The 25,738-nt window shown below is 37.7% G+C and overlaps 1 protein-coding gene across 1 annotated transcript in view; it reads left to right on the top strand.

The window, feature by feature from the left end:
• LAMA2 (laminin subunit alpha 2) overlaps nucleotides 1-25,738 on the top strand; it is a 475,613-nt gene that overhangs the window by 225,511 nt on the left and 224,364 nt on the right. The window contains exons 18-21 of the mRNA XM_047102999.1: nucleotides 2,146-2,232; nucleotides 10,238-10,449; nucleotides 17,073-17,179; nucleotides 23,410-23,590. Of these exons, the coding sequence (XP_046958955.1) occupies nucleotides 2,146-2,232; nucleotides 10,238-10,449; nucleotides 17,073-17,179; nucleotides 23,410-23,590 (587 nt within the window). The remainder of the gene's footprint in view (nucleotides 1-2,145; nucleotides 2,233-10,237; nucleotides 10,450-17,072; nucleotides 17,180-23,409; nucleotides 23,591-25,738) is intronic.

The following is a 25,738-nucleotide window of genomic DNA, read 5'->3' as shown; positions in this document are numbered from 1 at the left end:
TGACCTTGGGCAAGACAAATGATGCCTGCTGCAACCCATTTATAAGATTTTGTGAAAATGTGATAAAATTGTTCGTAAAAGCACTCTGAAAATGCAAAGAGCTAGTCAAATCCAATATATCGTTATTCCTTAAGATTTTTCCTGAAGAGGTGTTGATTTTTGTCAGTGGGTACATTTTACTTTACTTCTGTTGGTTTTAACTGACACATGAATATATTTAAGAATTTGAAATCTATTTTATGGTTTTACAGTGTCAGAAACCCTGTCAAGCACCTTTGACATGACTTATGGTAAACTAATTTAGGATTTTAAAAAATAGTTGGCATGATTTTCTTTCAATCACTGTAGTCCCACATGAGTGGGAAACCTAGGGCTTCTCGTTAGAGTCACTTTGTCCCTAGATGATGAGACAGTTATGGAATGCCAATTTTAAAATAAGACGTACATGTGTTCTAGAGATTTGTCAAAATCCAGTCCTCCCTTTTCTGTCTGAAAACAATAGCAAATCACGAGGTGAGGAAGGAAAAAAAAAATCTGTTTCTTTCCATTTTTACATGTGCCTGTTTTCTTTAATGCAGTCACTCGCCTGCCAAGAAAATCACTCATGGTGGGGTCCTTTTAGGTCACGGGTGACAAGTGCCAGGCTGCTCTCTAAAAGATGGCCCTCCTCTTACGGAACACAGGCTGGCTGTGACTTGGTTCCACTCTTTCTGGCAGTCACCACAACCCCCTCATGTGGAGTCTTTTATCTGGGTAATATTTATAAACTCAAGGTACCCCAAACCAGGCGTTGCCCCCCCCCTTGCCTCAACACATTCATTTTGACTCTCCACTGAGTTGAAATATTTTAAATGCTAGAACTACTCGGTTCTAATAGCTTCCTGCTATAAAAAAAAAAATTAAATCTTTGCAGGACTGCTATGAGTTAAGCCAGAAGAATATTATTCAGAAGTAGTACCTGTGATCTGACCTGCACAAAAGTTAAGAAAGTATTCCAAAGTCATTCAAGTGTCAGGAACAGAACAAGATCGAGACTCGCACTGTTTAATTTGTTGTTCACTCCTTAATTCATTTAGCCATCAAGCAAGCCTCTACTGAATCGTCCTGTCATATATAATAGAAAAATAAATCTATTTAGGGAAAACATAATGGGAGAAAGATTAATTGGGGGCATTTTGTTTTAAAATGGCAGAGCAGCAGAAATCACAGAATTCAGAATGCTTCATGGGTCTTCAGAGAATGATTGTGTCAATCTTGGGGTAAGGGTTCCTGCCTGAGAGATGTCTCTCACAAGGCAGAGAAGTATGCCGTAGTTGTACTTGCTGTTGAAGGCTAAAGCTGGCATGTAACTCTGTAATTACTGTGCTGGTTCCTAATTTGGTGTTCCATTCTGTTACTTCAGATCCAAACTGGAAATATGTACAAAAAGAGAGATAAACCTTGGAACATGCCAGAAGATGTAGAATGGCAAGGCTTTTTTGTTTTTGTTTTTTGGGTTTTTTTTGTTTTGGATTGCTTGGTTTTATTGTAAATTTCAGCAGAATATGCATGCTTTATCTCTTCTGAAAACTTTTTGGAGGATTTCATCTGTGTAAACAGCAGACCTATGGGTCCACATGGGCAGCAGCTCGCACACATGCATGCACTCATGCACACACACACACACACACACACACACACACACCCATGGAACCAATGCTGAAAGTAGAAAACCACCATTATTTCCAAGATCCCATACTGAGTTTTCCAAAATCTCTAACAGATTTTTCTGGGCTGCTTCAAATTCAGAAGGATTTGGCTAGAAAGCATATGATGCCATGTCTTGCCGGGCCTGGGGTAACCCTAAAAGGCAACTGTGTGGTGTCACTTGTTACTGATGATCACAGACCCATAACAGTCAAAAGTCAGTTAATAACATGCCACAAGGCTACTGCTCTCCACTGGGCTACATCCACGTCTGCAGAAATAGTAATGTCATTTCATCCTCGACTGGCCAGACCCTCATCTCCATCTGTGAGACGAGAATGACCAGCTTATACCCTTTTGTCACAGCAGTTCTGGAGAAAGAGAAATGAAAATATGCTGCTAATGACATTGTGTATGTGCTTCTTCCTTGTCTCTTGTTTCCCAACAACATCCACATAGCTTTAGCCCGACGTGCCATTTAGACCGAAGTCTCGGATTGATCTGTGACACATGCCCTGTCGGGTACATAGGACCACGCTGTGAGAGGTAAGCCTGTACCACACTGTCTTTCAACATGATTTCTACCTTGGGAGCTATAAAACCAGAGGCATTATCATCCTTTGTACTAGTTCAGAAAAGCCGCCACACTTGGTGAGGTGAAATCAAGTTTCTCCCTGCATGTGTCAAACCAATGCATTTTGTTTTTATAGTTTATTTATTCTCTAGAAATTGCTCTATAAATCTCCATTCACTCAGAGAATGTTTGATTAATGTTTTAATCTTAAAGGGTAAGCATTAACCTACAGTCTTCCTAGAAAGTATTGCTCAAGTGGAAAGTCATGCACTTTAAGATTTATCTTACTGTCTATGGTGGCACCATTTATTTTTCATAATTAGATTTTTGTTCTTAAAATGTGGCTTAAATGTGTGGTTCATAGTTCAGCAAGTGGCCTATAATTTACCTTAAATATATTTGAAAATAGAAATAAAATGTGATTTATTATTGTGATTTATATCCTCCTCTAAGTACTTCTAAGCCAGTATTTTAATTCCTGGTGATTTTATCGGGTTGCTTTGCAGTGGAACCTATAGATAGCATTTTATGTAATTTGTGTGATTATTTTTCTCCCGAAACACTTGTGAAGGAAAGATTCTTCTGTATTTCAGTCTCATTATAAAAATGGTAGAAAATTCTCCCTTGACATCATTGACAAGTACACCAACATCTCTCTGGTTTTAGCACTGAAAATAGTCCCCTTTGCTGCCATCACTGGGGTGTGGGGACAGCAGAGGAAGTGACCTGCTTTCACCAAGGCGAACACCACAGAGGGCTATTTCCGCCTATCCTTTTCTGTCCTTTCGTCCCCCTATTTCAACCAGGCTGCATAAAGTTAATGAAGCAGGAGCCAATCACCCAGAGAGGATTTAGTCAACAGCTAGCAGTCTGAGGACAAAGTGCCCGTGACAGTTCCCAGCAGCAACAAGTACTATTTGTGAGCATGGCAACATCTGTAAATTAGTAATGGAAGAATAGAACTGAAATAAGAATGATTTATTTGCAACTGAGAAACTGGAGACCTTTGTGTTAAGAAAAAAAAAAAAGGAGGGCACATGTATATTACTTACTATAATAGCAGAACGTATCATGGCCAAGACAGATTTACATCAAATGCCTAACCCCGCCTTGGGTCACTACAGGCAACCTTTTTTTTTTTTTAGCAACTGGAAAATGACAGCTACTCTTTCATAAAATGCCATTAAATCCCACTTATCTAGGTGACCATAGTCTCTGATGTATTTGTATTTCTTCGCTTCATGCTCTGTGTTTTCCATACATAGCAGACGATAATTTTTGAATAACCTACAATTTGAAATTCTACATTTTATTTAACAAACGTCAGTTCAGCAACTGCCATGTGCCAGACACGGGACTAGACATAGGATCTAAACAGATGCATTATACCACCCTCACCTTCAAGCAGCTCACATATTTCATGTGGATAAGAATGGTTGACTGTATTCTGGAGACAGTTCTAATCTGAATCATAAAAACTACCAAGGAAGGAAATACCTCACAGTAAGCATGATTTTCTGGTTAAAAAGAAAATGGAAATGGGCATACATAGCTTATCAAATGGCATATCTTATCTCCAAGTTTTTCAGCCAAAATAATGTTAAATTGTTATTATACGGAAGATGGAATATTATATTTTTCTAGCCAGAATTTGGGTTAGGGTTTTTCAGGAATATTTAGGGTTTCTCATTTCTCTGTATTTATATGAGCTTAAAAGTCCATTATTAGATGGATCCAAAATATTAGGAGAAACATTTTTGGGGATGTTCAGGCTGAAGTAGAAGGAGGGGAGAATAAGGGTCAGAGTAAAAAGGAGATACTGGTTGCATTGAAAATCTTGTAATCAAACGCATTCTGTAACTGATTGGTGTAATCAGTTTGTGCACATCATCTACATAAAATCAGCATTGGAGAACTGGAGCAGTGTTTCCCAAACCGTAGATGTTTTTGGAATAGAGTTCTGTGATCACACAAGTAAAAGTGCCTATTAGCATGTTGAAAGTTCTGACATGTCCTGGATGGAAGAAATCTGTTTAATGTGTTTAAATCAACCTTTTCTTTTCCTTTCTTGAAGTGTATCTGATGAACATCTTTACATTAGTTTCACGTATACAACATAGTGATTCAACAAGTCTGTATATTATGCTCTAACTCAGCATTTTCTAATGTTGTGTGCCCATAAATTCCTGATTTTTTAAATCTATAGTAAGAATGTATCTCAGGTGGACAGGAATTATAATTTTATATTCTTTATCTCAATTTAATTTCTATTTTGAGACCAAATCTCCATATGTGGGAGCTGTGAGAGCTTGGAAACATAATCTCAGTCACATAAACTTTAAATGTTCTCACTGTTATATACCAATTATTTCTCAATTGTAAAAATTTGTGTTTTTTCTCTTCTCCCCGTCTCCCAGGCTTGAACCAAAGTTCTAACAAGTTTACTTAGTACCAAGAAGCTTGAATGCTTGAGTGAATGAGTGTGGGTGTGGCTTGTGTGTGGGTGTCGCTGAGTGTTTGGCTATGAGTTTGTATGTGTCTCTGTGTGTGTGTGTGTGCATGTGTTTGGCTATGAGTTTATGTGTGTCTCTGTGTGTGTATCTCTGTGTGTGTTGGCTATAAGTGTGTGTGTGTTTGGGGCAAAGGACAGATGGTGAGCCAATCAGTCCTGAGTAGTTCATCAAAGCATATTTCTTCTGACTTCTTCCTTTTTCCTGTCCTCCTGACCACTTTTCCCTTCAGACCTAATCACTGGGCACCACTGTACCACTTGTGTGGGTACAGGACTCACTCTGCTGCTTTCACTCCACCCTAGGACCCACCAACTCTATTCTCATCCTTTCTCCTCCATCTGCCTTTCCCACTTCATGCCATTTTCTGTTGGGGGATGAACTACAGCAGGAAGGGCCACATTCATAGAAATGGTGACTTTTAGAGCCCAAAGTCCAGAAGATTCCTGTGTTTCTGCTTTGGTCCTTGTCAGACCCCTTCACTCAATCATGTAGCACAATGGTCTTGCTGATAGAATTGAGGGAATGAAAACAATCATGAACAAGAGGACGGCAAAACAAGATATGACAAAATATTGACTAGTCTCTTTTTTTGAGTCGACACACGATGTTACATTAGTTTCAGGTGTACAACACAGTGATTCAACAACTCTATACATTATGCTATGCTCACCGCCAGTGTGCCTACCATCTGTCACCATACAACACTATGGTGGTACCATTGGCTATATTCCCTACGCTGTACATTTCGTCCTCATGACTTATTCCGTAACCGCAAGTCTGTATCTCTCACTCCCCTTCACTATTTTATCTGTCTCCCCACCCACCTCCCCGGTGGAAACCATCAGTGTGTCCTCCGTATTTATAGGTCTGATTCTGCCTTTGCAAGTTTTTATTCACTTAAAATATCGACTGATATTCTATAACATGTAGAACACTGGTTACACTTTTCAGAAACTTGCTTGGAGTCACAGCACCTGTACTTTCAAGTATTAGTTCTTTCCTCTAGAGAATGTTTTAAACAAAAGAAAAACAAAAGTGAGGTTAAGGGAATGAGGTATTCACCATGGCACCTTGCTAAGATTCTGGATATCTATCATCTGGTCATGGGGAGGAAAAAAATAGAAAAAATAAGAGAAAGTATCTATAAGGGCAAAAAGGGATGAATGTTGGAGCATCAAGAGGAATTTAAAAGAACATGGAGAAAAAGTGAGCTAAATGCTGATGACACCTTCTCTCCTGGGCACCAAGCTACTTTCAGAATAAGTTTGTAGCCTCAGCAATGTATCCTACTTAATGGAAAGACACTTAAAAAGACTGTGGCAAGTTGGCCCAGTGGGATACATAGAACCACATGAAAGTTAATGAGCTATGTGGACCCTTTTAACCCTGTCCCCTCCCTAGCTGCCCAGATTTTAACAACTCCTCCGCAAGTGAGGGGAGAGAGGTCAATGTCAAGACTAATTTCACAATGGCCACTGAGAATACAAAGGATATTACAACCTAATATCTTAAAATTTGGAAAATACACCTACAGTTTTATCCACATGATTCATATTCTAGGTCAGAAAAGTTTATTTTTGCTTTTAAAATTTCAATTCCCAGATCTTATTTAGATATTCTCTGCTTCATAAATTCCTGACTCTGAATTGAGTCTAACTGCCCTATTACCACTATGCTGATGAGAATTTCTACTCATGCCTGAATCTCCTTGAACCCTTGAGGTTCAGATGGAGCGTGTGGAGGTACAGAAATTTAAAAAAGCAAGACAGTCATAGTTAACATGGTAACACCATTAGGAAAATTATGACTCCAAGGAAGGTTCCAAAGTCTGCTCCTATGTGGTTGGGCAATTTGTATACTGCACAAAAGTCCTCAGCCAAGGAGGAGATTGGGAGCTAGAGTCCAGGGTGCTCAGTATGTCTACTTTCTCTTCACTTTTCTGCACATGACAGAAAGAACCCTTTTTTTTCTAATTTTCAGTGAGGAGCCATGTATGTTGGCAAACTCATTCAGTCCTTAGCTGATCCAATCACCTGGGAGGTATTAAGAATCCAGTGTTACTGCACAAGCCCTGCCGTTTATACCCCAGCCACTCTCCCTCTGTGCCTTTGCCAACACTGTTCCCTCTGACCACAAGACTGCAGTCCTTCCACTCCTCCACCTGAGACTAACCCTGCTCAACTTTTAAAATTCAACTCTAGGGGCACCTGGGTGGCTCAGTCGATTAAGCGGCTGACTCTTTTTTTCTTTTTTCTTTTTTCCTGAAAGAGAAAGAGTGTGAGTAGGGGAGGGGCAGAGAGAGGGAGACACAGAATCTGAAGCAGGTTCCAGGCTCTGAGCTGTCAGCAGAGAGTCTGACGTGGGGCTCAAACTCACGAACCATGAGATTGTGCCCCAAGCCAAAGTCTGATGCTTAACCGACTGAGCCACCCAGGTGCCCCTTAAGTGACTGACTCTTGATTTCAGCTCAGGTTCCTGAGAATGAGCCCTGTATTGTGCAGAGCCTGCTTGGGATTGTCTGTCTGTCTCTCTCTCTCTCTCTCTCTCTCTCTCCCCTTTCCTTGCTCTCTCTCTCTCTCTCTTAAAATAAATAAACATTAAAAAAATAATTCAACTCTATCACCCCGAAAGTGTCCTTGATGAATCCTAATCTGAGTTGGTTGCCCTTTTCTGTGTTTTCACAAGAACATTGGCTTCTATCTAGTAGCTCTCTGCCACATTTTTAAGCTCATCTTTCTTCTCTACAGACTGCAGTGTAAAGGCTGTGCCGTGTTTATGTTCATGATGAAGTGCTCAGTAGGTGTTTGAGGGGGGGCAGGAAGGGAAAAGAGCAAGAGCTTTTCTATTTTGCTCATAGAAATTGAAGCACTGTTTTCAATATATAGATAATGGGAACAGAGGCCGCATATTTTAGAGAAAAGTTACTGTAAAAATGATGGAGCAGAGCAAGAGAACTCTTGCCAGTGTTGCTCTGGCTTCTCATTGTCATTTCACTCTTGCTGTCCTCTCTCTCCCTCTCCCATCTCTTGCTCTAATACTGTTCCTAAGTCATCAGTGGAGAGAACCATTTTACATAATTGCCTGTGGTATCTAGAATCTCATTACGTTAGAGAGTCTTTTTGTAAAATATTGCAATTGGATATGAAAAAAGCAGATGTGGAAAGGAACAGTGACTTTGTATTGTCAGGATATCTAACTGTAGCAAGGAATCCAATAAACTGTGCTAAAAAAATATCCTCATTTTGCCTTGCGTATGAAAATGAGACAATCTGAGATTTCAAATTACAGTTCGTTTGTGTAGAGTGAAAATCCGAGAGACTGGCAAGGTCTAAAGGGCTGTCATTCACACTAATTTTAATTAAGTGAATCCAACTTGATCAGACTATAAAACATTATTATTATTAACAAAAGTTATATAATTAGCAGTATAATATTCGCTGACCCTAGAATTACTTTTTAATCTCTACTGAAACATTTTTATGTCTCTAGAGCTACTACTATTGTATGTATGGAAACACACACATACATACACTGGTAATAGAACCTGGCATATGAATTATGTGTCATGTATATTCAATAAGCTTTCTTTAATGTCCTACAACAAAAAAATAAAGGCTGCTTCTTCAGTTATTCTACTTAATTGCAATTATTTTCTCATGAACTAAAGGTTCTCTTCATTGTGGGAAAATTTTGGACTTATTAATTGGTATCTATGTTAAGAAAAATTCCTAGATCTTGTTATATAATGCCATCTCTCCTGAGGGCAGTAAGTCATTTTGAGGAAAGTGAGCTGAAAATAATGGGTTTTCGTTGGCTGTGATAATGATCATTGTATATTGTTATTCTAGTGGAGCAAAGCCACTCTTTTAATGGTAAACAAAATGAGATGTGAGTATGTGGATGTGATCATAAACTCTGAATATCAAGTAAGGCAAGGAGAATTGGGTTAAAATTCAAAAGTACCTTCTCATTAGCTCTATGGAAAACCACTTCTGAAGGGATTGTGGGGAAATTTTATGTACTAAAACGTAGTTCAGATTTTACAATAGATAATTAATAAGCAATTACATTTGTGGGTGACAAAATTCTTCCAAGCAATATTAACACCATGACTTTCACAATTTATACAATATTTTGTGGATATAATTAAACCTAGCAATTTCATTTAAAAAATTATGATAGAAGGTTAATTCTCTATAAAGCAAGATTATTATGGCACCTACACATGTTCTAGAAAATGTAAAGTGATTAATGACTTTGCCCCATAATTGCGATGTTATTAAAATATCCTCATATGATGTAATGGATTTAAATCATTTCTATTTTGAATGGTAGAGAGCATTTCTCTACACAGTGACTTCTATGTCCGTGAGTAGATGAGCATAAAAGTAGTGGACTATTGAAATTATATTCCCCCACATTGTTTTTGTTCTCCTTCAATTTTGATCCTTGCTGTACAAGACAGATGACAGAGCTAGCCTGACTGTAAGCCTATAGATGCACTGTTTTGTTTCTCCTTTCACAAGTGTGGCTTAATATGAAGCATGAGCAAATGTAACTGAAAGAGAAGGCAGAGCAGAATAGAAATCGATGCCTCCTAAAAACGTGTATCTGTGCATCTGTGACATTGAGTAGCATTTTGAAACAACATATGGATAAAGGGAATTTTGATAATATAATTTAAAAAATCTCCTCTGCTATGCCTCATAAATAAACAAACTTGTTTTTCCAATATATTGTAGAGTAGCATCAAGTCCTTAAGACAAGAGACCTACCGGTTGCTAATATGAGTTGTGAGCACAATTAAGCATCACCTTACGGCACGTACATAGGATGCCCGCATACCTGCTTCTCGCTAAAGGTTCTTCCGTGAAAATCTGCCTCTGTATGCATATGCAAATATATACAAACCCATTAGTAATGCAGTGATACCCACAGCCCCCACCTGAATAATAATGAGAATCTTTTGAGTCACAATTTTCTATTTAATAAATTCTGAATTCTCACTGCTGAATTTCCTTGTAAGCCTGTTTCCTCATAACAAGCTTTTGCTACAACAACAAAAAAGTGTGAACCTTACATATTTGTACAGAAAACAACCAATTGGAGTAGATACATATGATGTGTTGCACTACAAAGGCTTTCCAACACGGACCTGGATTCCTCTAGAGTGCCAGCAGCAGATTTCTTATTATGCTTTGGTCTCGTCTTCAGTGCCAGTGACAAGATTTTTTTTTTTCCTGGCTGAAATCTAATTACTAGTGGGGCTGGCAGGATTTCATCTTGTATCTACACTGCAGTTATAGAAAAACATTTTTTAATCACCTTGCATTTGAGAAAAGGAACACTTAAAAGGAAAACATATCATCCTGGGAGAGGGTAGTATGAAAAGTATATAAACATTGCTTCCGATGGGCTTTATGAGTTCCTCCTGAATACTCACTGATGAAATTTTACCCCTTAGGTGTGCAGAAGGCTATTTTGGACAACCTTCTGTACCTGGAGGATCATGTCAGCCATGCCAATGCAATGACAACCTTGACTTCTCCATCCCTGGCAGCTGTGACAGCTTGTCTGGCTCCTGTCTGATATGTAAGCCAGGTACAACAGGCCGGTACTGTGAGCTCTGTGCTGATGGATATTTTGGAGACGCAGTTGATGCAAAGAACTGTCAGCGTAAGTCCTGAACTATTGACGCCTCTGACAGAATTGATGCATTGCACCTCAAAGCAGCTGATGAGTTCTTGAGTGGGGATTGGAGGGTAGGAAATTATGTGCAATACATGTGTGATAGATGCACAGCCTGTACACAGAGTCTGCATATTCTAAAATATTTCTTTGTACTAATAGAGTAAATCCTTTGAAAATAGCTGCATTGTCAGCGTGTTGTTTTTCAAAGGATGCACATATCTTTATTTACATGTGGAAGGAAGATTTTAAAATCAACTGTGTCCATGGTAGGAGAGAAGAATTTAGAAAAACTAGGTAAGTCCCACTTATCCTTATTATTTGTTTCAATTGTAGTCATTTTCTTCAAATGAATTTTTGTCCATATTATTTCTTTAGTACCTGTCTGGAGGTGTTAATCTGTTATGCTTTCATATGTGAACTCTACATTCTTGCATTTCATAATAGGTGCCCATATTTCCACACACTGGCATTTATAATTCTTGAATGATTGACCTTCACCGTGGGACTATTCACAGAATGATATTTCTGTGTTTCCTTTCACAAAATTAGCTCTTGTAGGGCTTCGTCTGTGTTCATTAGTGCACATCTCCTGTTTCTTCCACTTCCCTGGCCTCATTATTCAGTATTGCATAAAATCAAATAATGCTTTGTATTCGCAGTAGTGCAATATGCAAGGGAAACCTTGTGGTGCAGAGTCCAGTGGAATGTGAATCCGTGTCAGCACCCAAGTATTTTATGTGCCATCCTTGACTTCACCTGCCGCCATCATCTTTAGGTAGAGCCAGTTACGATGCCAACACTTCACTCTGTCAAGTTCATTACGTAAGAAGGGGCCCTTCCAGTCACTCAGTTGGGACCTACGACCTGCAAAATTATAGAGACCGCTGGAAATGTAGTCTTTTCACTGCCTCTGCTCTAAACACCAAAGACCTGGTGGGACACCCCACTTCAATAACCAACCTCACAGGGCTGGAAGATGAGTGCCAAGATTTTTGTCATTTGCAAATCACAGTTGGTTAAACAAAAAACAAATCACTCTCTAGGACAATAAGCATCTGTTGATATCGCCTGTAAATTGGTATTTTTAAAAGTTTTTTTTAAAGTTTATTTATTTGTTTTTGAGAGAGAGAAAACACAAGCAGGGGAGGCGCAGAGAGAGAGGGAGACACAGAATCCGAAGCAGGCTCCAGGCTCTAGGCTCTGAGCTGTCAGCACAGAGCCCAACATGGGGCTCGAACTCACGAACCATGATATCAAGGCCTGAGCTAAAGTCAGACGCTCAACTGACTGAGCCATCCAGGTGCCCCAGTATTTTTTTTAAAGACAAGATTTCCAACAGGCACAGAAGCACACTTTACCTGTATAAAATCATAAGGGGCTTAAGAAGTTCTCCCATTCAAAGACATCATCTAAGATCAACACTTTCTAGCCATGTGACCCTGGACGAGACAGTTGACCTCACTGGGATTCAGTTTCCTCATTTACATAAAGGGTCACGATTTTCCGTGAGGTTTCAAGGATCCAACCCAGAGAGAGTGTCCAGTGCGCCACTTGGGCCTGGGATGCTCACAGAGAGGAGTGCCTTTGGTAGCAGTGTTCGTAGTAGTTGTATCTGTGGGTCACTCATTTTAGAGCTGTGTTCATTCTTTAGTGACCTCCTTTTCCGTCTTCCATTAAGCCCCTCCATAAAGTTGAGGAGACATTGTTCCACTCATTTTATTGTGATAAATTGGGGATCTGTGGCATAAGAACACATAGGAGAATATGGTATAGAAACATTTTGAACCATTACGTTTTTGTACCACTTGCTATGAAGCACATATAGAAAAGATTAGAGTTTTTAATGATCTTCAACATTAAAAATATAAGAAATATACTTATTTTGATAATTTTCTTACGTATATTAGTTTATCTATGCATAGGTAGTAAACCTCAAGAAAAGAAAATTCATGATAAACCATTATTTTAGTTGCCTCTAGGTTTGCTCATGAAAAGTACACCACTACAAAGAAATGTATTTTGCTTTTGAAAATTATGTTATTGTTTGTGTCCTACATTTCATTTTAAAATGCCACTTAAAACTTTATATTGCCTTTGTGGGTTCTTTTTTCAAGTTTTTATTTTAATTCCAGTTAGTGAATATATAGTGTAATATTAGTTTTGGGAGTAGAATTCATCACCTACATAAAACACCTGGTGATCATCACAAGTGTCCTCCTTGACACCCGTCTCCCATTTAACCCATCCCTCTGTCACCTCCCTCCATCAACCCTCAGTTTGATCTCTATAGTTAAGAGTCTATTTTTATGGTTTTCCCCTCTCCTTTCCCTGCTACGTTCATCTGTTTTGTTTCTTAACTTCCACTTATGAGTGAAATCATATATGTGTTTTCCTCTTACTGACTTGCTTTGCTTAGCATAATACATGTCATTGCAAACAGCAAGATTTCGTTCTTTTTATGTCTGAGTAATATTCCACTGTATATACATACCACATCCTCTTTATCCATTCATCAGTTGATAGACATTTGGTCTCTTTCCATACTTTGGCTATTGTTGATGATGCCGCTATGGACATTGGGGTGCATGTGTCCCTTTGAATCATTATTTTTGTATATTCTGGGTAAATACCTAGTAGTGCAATTACTAGATAATAGGGAAGTTCTATTTTTTTGAGAGAGAGAGAGGTGAAGGGGAGGGGCAGAGGAAGAGGGAGAGAGAGAATCCTAAGCAGACCCCACGCTCAGCACAGAGCCCAATATGGGGCTCCATCTCACCACCGTAATACCATGACCTGAGCCAAAATCAAGAGTTGGGTGCTCAACTGACTGAACCACCAGGCACCCCTATTTTTAACTTTTTGAGAAACCTTCATATTGTTTTCCAAAGTGGCTACATCAGTTTGCATTCCCACCAACACTGGTTTAAGAGAGTTCCTTCTTCACACCTTCACCAACTTTTTTCCTATGTTGTTAATTTTAGCCATTCTGATAGGCGTGAGGTGGTATCTTATCGTGGTTTTGACTTGTATTTCCCTGAGGATGAGTGATGTTGAACATCTTCTCGTGTGTCTGTTACCCATCTGTATGTCTTCTTTGGAAAACTGTCTATTCATTCTCCCCATCTCTTCACTGGCTTATTTGTTTTTTGGGTGTTGAGTTTGTAAGTTCTTTATAGATTTTAGATAGTAACCTTTTCTCAGATATGTCATTTGCAAATATCTTCTCCGATTTCAAAGATTTCCTTTTAGTTTTGTTGAATGTTTCCTTCACGCTGCAGAAGGTTTTTTTTCTTGATGAAATCCTAATAGTTTGAGTTTTCTTTACTTTCCCTTGCTTCTAGAGATGTGTCTAAGAAGAAGTTGCTATGGCTGATGCCAAAGAGGTTGCTACCTATATTCTTCTCTAGGATTTTGATGGTTTTAGGTCTCACATTTATATCTTTCATCCATTTTAAATTTATTTCTGTGTGTGGTGTAAGAAAATGGTCCAGTTCCATTCTTCTGCATGTTGTTGTCCAGTTTTCCCAACACCCTTTGTTGAAGAGACTTTCTTCCTTGGATATTCTTTTCTGCTTTGTCAAAGATTAGTTAACCATATAGTTGTGGGTCCATTTGTGAATTTTCTATTCTGTTCCATTGACCTATGTGTCTGTTTTGTGCCCGTTCCATACTGTCTTGATGACTACAACTTTGTAATATAGCTTGAAGTCTGGAATCATGATGCCTCCAGATTTGCTCTTCTTTTTCAAGATTGCTTTGGTTATTCATAGTCTTTTGTGGTTCCATACAAATTTTAGAATTGTTTGTTCTAGCTCTCTGCAAAATGCTGTTGGTATTTTGATAGGGATTGCATTAAATGTGTAGATTGCTTTGGGTAGTAGAGACATCTTAACAATATTTGCTCTTCCATCCATGAGCATGGAACATTTGTCCATTTCTTTGTGTCTTCTTCAATTTCTTTCATAAGTGTCCTGTAGTTTTCTGAATACAGATCTTTTGCCTCCTTGGTTAGGTTTATTCCTAGGTATCCTACGGTTTTTGGTGCAATTGTAAATAGGATCGATTCCTTGATTTCTCTTCCTGAGGCTTTATTATTGGTGTACAGAAGATTTTTGTATGTTGATTTTGTATCCTGTCACTGCTTTCATTATTTTTAAGATTACGTTAAGTTATGGTAAATTTAATCCTATATTCCTCATCCTGAGAAAAAAGGACTTATAAATTCTAAATTATTTGGGATTTAAAAAATTGAAGTATAATATATATGAGACTCACATAAAGAAAGTGAAAGTATATTGTAATAGGGATGTGAGGACAGATGGTAGCTGCACTTGTGATGAACATAATATAATGTATAATTGAATCACTACATTGTTCACCTGAAACTAATGTAACATTATATGTCAACTATACTCAATTAAAAAAACATTAATAAAAATTAATTAATTTTAAAAAGAAATTGAAAGCATATACAACAATTCTAGTAGCAAGTGAAGTAGACATTTACAAAAAGTATTTCTCTTAGTCTTTTCTCACACCCCTGCTATGGAGTATGCTTAGGCTATTGTCTGAGGAATTGGAGACTGCAGCTAAGGTCAATTCCTCAATGGCCACCAAACATGTATCCACTTAGCAGACACAAAAGGTCAAATCCCTGGAAGAAAAATCAGCCAGTTTTGGGGAAAGCAGTAGAACTAAGTAGAACCTTGAGCCAGGGGAACAGGAAAATAGCATAGGCTGATGGAGGAGCTATTTACAATGTAGTTGTAAGTTGTGCTCAAAGTATCCAAAGACATGAGGTATTGGATAAAATTTACCAAAACCATCTATGAATGTTCTAAATTTTTCTGTCATCTCCTCCTCACATATTTATTCTGGTGTCAATGCAATTATATGTACCATTAAAGTACACCTGCAGGGTGCGTCATTAATTACGTTCTATTTGTGAAAAGTCCCTTTAATTGTTAGACTGATTTATTATGTTTCAGTATAGCATCAAATGCTTCATCACGTAGAAATGATAAAAGATTACTTAAACCAAATATATTGGAAACAGTATACAAATTGTAAAACAAAGTGATTTTTAAAAATTATAATGCTATATTCCTAATATGCTTGAAACAGCAGCTTCATTTTATATACTTTTTAATTGAAAATATTTGACATATGACATTGTGTAAATATAAGGTGCACAGCATCTTACTTTGATATACTTATATATTGCAATAGGATGATCGTTGTAGAGATATTTATTCCCTTGCACAATACAGTACAATATTGTCTACATTTTTATACTGTGTAATAGAGCACTGTAGCTCATTTACCATTCACCATTTACTACTTGCAAGTGTGTACCCTAAACAAAAACAATTTTACCCCCCAACCCTCCATCCCCTAGTAACTACCATTTTACTGTCTGTTTTATTATGAGTTTAATTTTTTTAGATTCTGCATCTAGATGATATCATGCAGTAGTTAGCTTTCTTTATATGACATCTTCCATTTAGCGTAATGTGGACAAGGTCCATCCGTATTGTTGCAAATGGTAGGATATTCTCCTTTCTCATGGCTGAATAATATTCCATTGTGTATATATACCATATCTTTTTTATCCATTCATCTTTGACAGACATTGAGATTTTTCCCTATCTTGGCTACTGAGAAAAATGCTGCAGTGAACATAAGAGTGTACATATCTCTTCAAAATACTGTTTTCATTTCCTTTAAGTATATACTCAGTAGTAGAATTGCTGGGTTATATGCTAGTTCTATTTTCAAATTGTTTGAGGGACCTCCACCTTGTTTTCCAAAGTGGTTGGATCAATTTACATTCCCACTAACAGTGTATAAGAGTAATTCTTCAAGACATTCTTCAGCATATGTTGTTTTTTGTCTTCTTGATAATAGCCATTCTAACAGGTATAAGGTAATATCTCATTGTGGTTTTGATTTGCATTTCTTTGAGGATTAGTGATGTTTAACATCTTTTCACATGCCTGTTGGCCGTTTTGATATCCTCGTTGGAAAAAATGTCTACTTAACTCTTCTGTCTTACATACTTTTCTAATCTTAAAGGTGTGTGTCTAGGTACAATATATAATATTCACTCTCAAAATCAAAATAACAATGACTACATTAATGTTTTAATAGCATCTGATGTGCCAGGCACTGTGATATAGCTTTACGTGAATCATCTCCACAGCTTGTAAAGTTGTAAGGATCAAAGGATATAATGCCTAATGGAACACCTAGCGAATCAGAAGACATTATTTTTTTTTTTAAGTTTACTTATTTATTTTGAGAGAGACTGAGACAGCATGAATTGAGGAAGGACAGAGAGAGAGATGGATACAGAGAAACCCAAGCAGGATCTGTATCAGTGGTGCAGAGCCTGACGTGGAGTTTGAACTCATGAAACCACAAGATCATGACCTGAGCCAAAACCAAGAGTCGGACACTTAACCAACTGAGCCACCCAGCCACCATGAAAACATTGTGTTCTAAAACTTAGTTGCCAATGTTACCATCTGGGGGATATTATTATTTAACAAGCCTATTAAGACTGTTGGAAATGTTTTCCCAACCAAAGATGTCTTTTCTCTTTGCAGCTTGTCGCTGTAATGTCAACAGCTCCTTGTCCGAGAGTTGCCATGCTAGGACAGGACAGTGTGAATGCAAACCTAACGTGCAAGGACTGCGGTGTGATGAGTGTAAGGTAAGGAGTAGGAGCTGGCCATGAGTTACTTCCTCCTTGAAAATGTTCATTAGCTTTCAACGACATACATATGAGTATATTGAAAGAGGAGTTCAGGATTATACAATCCTACATGTGCAATCACTGTGATCATTGGAGAGTTTTTTCCAAGATAGAACAAAATTTGCTGTGCACTAGCATTTGGCCTTCAACCTATATTTCCTTGGCAGCAAATTTTTGTAATATTTACTGTAATTCAGATGTTTCTGAAACAAAGAAGCTATAAATTTAATCTCAATCTGCAGTGAGTAAAATACTCTTTGCTTTTATATTGTTGGCAGAATGCAATGTGTCACACCCTTTGTTTTTAGCAAACACTTTGTTCTAGTTCTATCGTTGACAAGTTAGTTACAGGGAGCATTCTACTTCAGAAAAGTTTTCAGTAGAGAAGCTAATCAACATAGTTTTATATACACCGTTTTTGTAAAATGAAACAGAATTCACAACATGTTGCTCTCCGTTCCTGAACGTTTTGCCCTGCCTTCAGTATGGCAAACCCCTTGAGATTCCTCCATGAGAGTGATGGATTTGCACTACCTACTTCTTATAAAAATGTATTTTGGGTTATAAAGACTTAAACCGAACGAGCATTTCTCAGATAGCAAACTGGCCTTTCTGTACTAAGTTTGGAAATACCTTCTGCCTCTATCTCTTGAATAATACCAAATGCTCTTTTGTTTCTTTGTTTTCTTTGTTTTCTTTTTCTGTTGGCTTTTAAAGCCCGATATGTGGTGGGATCCAGAGAAGCACTTCTGTGTGTTATGTGACTGCAGTCTCGTTGGTTCTGTGACACCACAGTGTGATATTACAGGAAGATGTGCATGTAAATCTGGCTTCGTAGGGAGACACTGCAACCTCAGCAGGCAGGTGCACCGACAGGAGAAGCAGTCACAGAGAGCGCACCGGGTGCTGGGGCCTCCTCAGAGGTGGGGTTTCAGCAGCTCCAGCGGGTGCCCTCGGGGAGCCTATCGGCCCCCAGCTCCGGTAATCCCAGAGGCGCTGCATGGCTCATGCCTCCGCATGCTGTGTTCCGTGTGCTGCCGCTGACCTTTCCCGATGGCATTTTTACCAAATAACGGTTGCTCGGTGTGCACAATTGCAAATGTAAACACTAGACCATTCCTGCTTAAAGCTTTGCCTTTTGAAAGTAGCTGTCCGTGTATTTTTTTTTAATTTTTTTAAAATATTTTTTTAACGTTTATTCACTTTCTGAGAGCCAGAGACAGAGTACAAGCAGGGGAAGGGGCAGAGAGAGAGGGAGACACAGAATCCGAGATGCGCTCCAGGTTCTGAGCTGTCAGCATGGAACCCGACGCAGGGTTCGGACTCACGAACCCCTGAGATCATGACCTGAGCTGAAGTTGGGCGCTTAACCAACTGAGCCCCCCAGGTGTCCCCTGTCTGTGTATTTTTAAAAGTATGTTCAAGTTCATAGGTTCATAAAAGCTTCAGTTTCCCATGGATATGTAGAAGTTTATTTGTAGAAAGCTGTGATCTTACAGGTGGAAGGAATTTCAGACCTCCGAACAGACTCACTTCTGTGAATGAACAAATCTAGCAAAGAAAGTGGCTTTCCCAAGAAAATCCAGCCCATTGATCTGACGTGTTGTTCACATTTCATCATAATGGATGGCTTTGTTACTTTGCCACATCATAAGCTTGCCCGTATATACCACAAGTCACACACTCTCACACTGCATGTATACCACATACACTAAGTAAGGAAGCATGTTTTCTACTACAGAAGTTTAGTCCCCCATCTTAGTAGACAAAAGAAAAATACTGGCAGTAAGAGCAAAAGGGAGGAAGGGAAGAGAGAGGAGGAGGAAAGAGAGAAGATTAGGTCCAGGGCCATGTTGCAGAGTGACAGGAAATAAAACTTACCAGTGTGGAATCACAGCTTGGTGGGGAGGAGCAGGGAAGGGATAGAAGAAAGTGAGAGTAAAGTAAAAAGTAACAGAGTAGAAAAGAAAAAAAGAAAGAATGCATTATTCTAGGCTCTTTATTGGCATTTTTTAAAAAAAATTTAATGTTTATTTTATTGTGAGACAGAGAGAGACAGAGCATGGTTGGCGGAAGGACAGAGAGAGGGAGACACAGAATCTGAAGCAGGCTCCAGGCTCTGAGCTGTCAGTACAGAGCCTGACGTGGGGCTCGAGCCCATCAACCACGAGATCATGACCTGAGCCGAAGTTGGACGCTCAACCAACTGAGCCACTCAGGCGTCCCTCTTTATTGGCATTTTAAGAAAATTAGTTCTGGGGTGCCTGGGTGGCTCAGTGGATTAAGCATCCAGCTGGCTCAAGTCATAATCATCTTGTGGTTCATGAGTTTGAGCCCCGCATCGGGCTCTATGCTGATGGCTCAGAGGCTGGAGCCTGCTTCAGATTCTGTGTCTCCCTCTCTCTCTGCACCTTCCCCACTTGCAGTCTGTCTCTGTCTCTTTCTCAAAAATAAATAAACATTAAAAAAATTTATAGTGAAAAAAAAAAAAGAAAATTAGTTCTGGTATTGGTCTGCCTTGGGTCAAATCCCAGCCTCACCACTTCCTAGCTATGACAGTTCCTTAAGTCTTTCTGTAATGTACTTTCTTCATCTGTCAGAGGACCCGCTTCATAGGGTATCTAACAGCCTGGATCCTCCAAGAAGCAAATATGAAGAGATTGGGGGAAATGCCTATGAAAGTTGAAGGAGAAGAGAGCATAGTATACAGGGAGCCTCCTGCCGTAGTGCAGGCCTGACTGATGTGAAAGGGGAAAGGGAAGGAAAGATCGAGCAGAAAAGCCTCATTCTTTGCATTTTGCCAAAATGCCAAATGCTTGTCAGGCCAAGCGGAAGTGCCCGAGCACCAGTTTTCCGTTTGAGGAATCCTGGATTGGGCAGAAAGACTGTTGGACTTTATTGTAATCAGTCTTTGACCTGGAGAAGCATGACCTGGTGTGGGTTCCTCCGGTGGATCCACAAGAGTGGAAACCGGAGGATGTCAATCAGCCAACTCGCTGCAGATTCTCTCGCAGGGAGACCTGCCCGGGCACCTCCGTGGCGGGCTCTGGATTGTCATGGGAACAGTACATAAGGCACGCATCTGGAGAGTTCTTAGTGAATGCTAGGTATCATTACTGTGGTTGCCATTGTTGTTATTAGATGAAGAAATCTTTAAAAATTGTTTTTCAAAAACAGATACATATATTTAAATTTTTTTTTTCTACGTTTATTTATTTTTGGGACAGAGAGAGACAGAGCATGAACGGGGGAGGGGCAGAGAGAGAGGGAGACACAGAATCGGAAACAGGCTCCAGGCTCTGAGCCATCAGCCCAGAGCCTGACGCGGGGCTCGAACTCACGGACCGCGAGATCGTGACCTGGCTGAAGTCGGACGCTTAACCGACTGCACCACCCAGGCGCCCCCATATATTTAAAGTAAAAGAAAGGGATAGAGACTGATCAAAATGTCTCCAAAATATAAATTTAGCAGAAGTTCTGCTCTCATTCATGGCCTTTTCCTACATACCCTACAGCACTGTTGTACAAGGTGGTGTTTTGTCCTGAGACCATTTTTCCCCTGAGACAGTATGTGTGAGAGTAGAGAGCTCAGACCCTGGAGCCAGGCTGCCTGACTTGGAACCCTGACTCTACAGTTGGATAGCTGGTGACCTTAGGCAAATTGCTTGACCTTTCTGTCCTTTGGTTTCCCACTCAGTATAAAGGTGATGGTAATAGCTATCTCCCAGGATTGTCTTGAAGATTCAATGAATTCATATTTGTAAAGAGCTTTAAAACAGTGCTTAGCACACAGCAGCACAATACCTAAGTGCTGTTGTTATTATCATCCCAAGTGAAAATAATTTACAGATTATCAAGCTTTCCAGCGACACTGGATAAGGACTGTCTCCCATGTTTGTTTTACCTCATTAATCTTGATTACAGACTGGGAACATCTCCTTCTTGAATTTGCTTACCACAGAGATTTTCCCTAGCCTCTGAAATAAAATTTTGTACATCAAATTTAGTAAAATTTTGTTAGTGAAGTTTGCTACTATTTGTTTTGGTATTACTCAATTCTTTAAAACTACATTATTTAAATATTTGAAATGTATGACAGAAAGATTTTTTTTGTACATATTTTTTTACATAATGAACTTTGGAATTTTCTTACTAACTATGACTTGGAAGTTCATGTAATACTATATCGATATATCCATTAAAGATATACATATGCCAAGTGAAGAAAAATTTAGGAAATAAAGATGAATTTGAAGTACTGTCTCTGATTCATATTTCTAAGTCAAGAAAATTTAGGAAATAAATGCAAAATACTTTGCATAAGAAATTAAAATACATCTATGATTCAGACTTTTAAAAACTAATATAGTTGTTCTAGTCTTTTTTCTATGTATACATGTTTCTATTTGTGTCTGAGGGGCAGTATGTGTGTCATTATAGGTATATAATTGGGATCATAGTGTATATATGATTTTGTATTCTGCTTTTTGAAATTTTGCATAATGCTATATCTTAAGTATATTCCTATCATTAAAACTGCTTCAAAACAGGATTTTAATGATTGCATATTATTTCATAGCATGAATGTATCCTAATTTGATTTATTCAACTTTTTTTTTCTAACATTAAACATTTAAGTACCTCTGCAGTTACTCTCATAAATAATAGTGTAATGAGCATGCTCATACTTTAACCGTTTTCCGAATTTCTGTTTATTTCTCTAGGTCAGGTATCTAGAATTTTATAGCTAATTTTTTGTGAATAAAAATATCATATGTTTTAATCTTCCCTTCCTCCTTTTTTGTTTTATTTATTGTATTTTTTATTTTATATTGATTGCAGTGTTGTTAACATACAGTGTTATATTAGTTTCAGGTGTACAATAAACACAACACACTTTCTTCTTTAATAATATGGTCAAATCTGAATTTGAACCGGAAATAAAAATAAAGTCAGCAGTAAATACAAAGATTAAATGATTATCGAACTCAATCGACCCCTTTTATATTTAAAAACCAACACTGTTCTTAGCTATAGTCATATTAAGAGACTAATTTTCAGTGTGATTTTGTTTTCTAGAGCTATTTTTCATACTGTTAACAATGGTGAAAATATGCAACAAGCCTTATTCATTTTTCTTTGTGTGGCTTGTATTAAATAGCAAGATTTATTCCTACCAGAAAGTAATGGTTAAGTCTAATATTCTAAAATAGGAATTATTTTTACAAAGAAGTAATTACTGAGACTAATTTTTCAGATTAATATATCATAATAATGTGACATACTTCATATTTTAAAATACAACCTTGATGTGCTTTAAGTAGGATATGTGCTTTTCATTTTTCTAGTAGAGGTAATTTTTAATTTATCCACACTTTCTAAAATAGGCCCTCTAGGTCATATAACGTGTATTTCAAACCAAAGATAGTAATGAAAACCGATCATAGAAAGTTATTTGTTGTAAACAGATAAAAGATATGCCTAGGAATAACTCATCAGAGAATAAAAGTTTCCTTTCATCTATCTAATCTGGTGCTTTGATGTGTGTTCTCGCAAATCAATTTCAGTTGTTAAAATGAAACCCAAGAAACTATATGTTTGTAAACCAATTATTTTGTCAGCATAGGCATAAACCTGTAAGTTAAATTTATAATGTGAGCCCTAGAATAATGATCAGAAGTATTTATGGAGAGATGACAAAAATTAGATCAAATATTAAAGGAAAAACATCTATTTTAACTGTAGGCATCTGGTCAATAACATTGGAAACATGTTTAACAAGTAGAAGGAGTTCATAAGATTTCAAAGTAATCAATTCAGATTATTAGGAAGGAAGCAAGTAAATTTTTAAATTAAAATATTAGTAACACCCATAGCTTAGTTCTACATGACTGTTAAAATCTTGGGAGGCATAGGAAGAGGCTGGTGAATATAAAACAGACAAAAGGATCATGCCCTAGTTCTACCATTAATTCTGATAAAATTTTAAAGTAATTGAACTCTTCTTTTTGGATATCGTAGAAAAGGTCCATTAGATGAAGTTACAACCTCATTGTCATAACATCAGTGATGAACCTTGATAACCCATTGGTTTCTCTTTCCTGCCTCCTCTTTTGGCATTGTGCATCTTGTTTCATAATGAATTAATTGATTTAAATTTAATTTTTCTCTTTCCTTTTCTATGCCAGCCTGAAACCTTCGGACTACAATCCGGAAGGGGGTGTGTTCCCTGCAATTGCAATTCCTTTGGGTCTAAGTCATTTGACTGTGAAGAGAGTGGTCAATGTTGGTGCCAACCTGGAGTAGCAGGAAAGAAATGTGACCGCTGTGCTCACGGCTATTTCAACTTCCAAGAAGGAGGCTGCACAGGTCTGTAAATAAGACTAAGCCCTACACATTCATTCTCTGGTTTTAGCATTTTTGCAATGGTAGGAGTTCATTCTTGCAGGTTCCCGGAGATTTAAAGGAAGGGCACCTTGACAACAAATATATGATCCAAAATATTTAACTGAGTAAGTAAAGTATGCTTATTTTAAATAAACTAACAAATGGAATACATTGCAGGGTGAAACACTGCACTGTAAATAACTGCTTGCAAATACTCCATAAAAAATCCATCAGCAGATCTCAATTCTGCTGTGTCCCTTCCTGTCTGTGACCGCCAATCAGCCCGTCAGTCACTCAAGGGCTCCTGTAGCTTGAAAGTCAAATGTTCAATTTTTCTTTTGCCAGTGTTCTCGAAGCTTAAACTTCACTCCCAAGTTAATACAGTTCAACTTTCTCTTTTCCTAGTGCAAAATTGGTACAAGGATCAGAGAAGTTAGTATCTTTTTCTAGTACAAAAAATATCTTTTCATCTACTTTCATGTGCCTTGAAAACTATGATGTTCCTAGAAAGAAACAGATTAGCACTAGGTATTTGCTAGTTCTTGGGGAAATACATGAAGGTTTCTAGCCATGATTTCTCTCAAGCAATATTCTCATATTCTTCCCACAAATCATGAAGTAAGAAAATAGGAATTAGCATACTACAAATGAAAATGAAGATTGAACATTACCTTGATTTATATGCTACTAATTTGGAATTGACCCTTATCCCAACATTCACTAGGTTGAGTATCACCTTTGCTTATTAAATTCACTCATTTAACACTGATGATACTCCTTTACTCTCGGTACCATGATAAATATGTGATAAGGTTTTAAGACATTATTATTGACTATTGTTGCAAATGTATGTAAGTAGTGGCAGGGGTAATATTTCCAATTATTTTAAAAATGAGTATCTTATAGATATTCTCAATCAATTTCAATATATACATTTTATTGCAAAGATAAGCCATTCTGTTATTCTGAATGTTATCATTGTACATCTTCTAAGAATTTGTATGTGATCCCTGAGTCATCATCTATATACACTAAAACATATAAAGCTGGATTTTAAAATATTCTGTTCTTTAAATCCAATTCTTACTAACAGTTCACTTAATGTGAATTAATAAAATGGTGCTATACACTCAAGTATATTCACTACCAGAAATTATAAATAAGACAACATTATTTAAAATTATGCAATGATGATAACATTAGAAATGCAGACTTAGTAGCATTCAAATCCAGAGAAACAGACAAAAATCAGTCCCAAACAGGCAGGATAGCATTATGGTTGAGGGTATAACTTCACCAAATAGCTTGGATCAGTTTAGTGGCTCCACGGGCAACTAGTTATATGACCTGGTCTTGCTGTCTCTCTGCAAAATTTGTCTATTAACTTAAGAATGGTATCTGTCTCACTGGGTTTTTGTAAGAATTAGTTGAGTTAATGGCTCTAAAATATTTAGAATACTGCCTGGCACATAGACACCAGGTAAGTGTTTATCATTGTTATTATCATTAGCAATGTTTATTAGTATTCTGAATTGTGGTAAACATTCCGTTTGGGTAGGGGAAAACTAGCTAATTATTCAGGTCTTCTCCCTACTCAGTTTTATGATCCCATGGAAGAACTGCTTAGAGAATTTCTATCTGCAAGTAACAATTTGAACTGTCCCAAGACATTTTTTAGCACATAAATTTGAACATAATATGAACTGTTTCTCTTCTTAATGAAGGTATGTATAAAACAAATCCTTTGACTTCAAATTATCAACGGCAATAATAACAAAAACAACAGGTAAAATTTATTTGGCATTGATGTCAAATATTATGCTAAACATTCTTCACAGCTGGTATGCTGTAGGCAATGATAATTGCGATCCCTTAAAAACTGAACTTAATCAAATATTCTAAATATATTTCATTTAAAGATTTCATCATCATATTACCAACTGAAAGATTTCTTGTAACATTGGTCTTCTGTTTGAATCTGAATACTTGGTGGTGTTTCTTCCTTGCTTACACTTCAGCTGGAAACACTGCACTGAAATATACTCAGTGCTGAGTCAGTAGCTGAGTCAACTATAGCTAATCAGTAGTGGACATTCCTCATCTTAGATGACTTTGAAGCTCTTCTGAAGT

This window comes from Lynx rufus, unplaced genomic scaffold (genome assembly GCF_022079265.1).
Source record: "Lynx rufus isolate CCGP_SWC_20201006 ecotype Redwood Valley unplaced genomic scaffold, mLynRuf1.p SCAF_6, whole genome shotgun sequence".
Taxonomy (NCBI): Eukaryota; Metazoa; Chordata; class Mammalia; order Carnivora; family Felidae; genus Lynx; species Lynx rufus.
This window is presented reverse-complemented; position numbering and strand designations above follow the sequence as displayed.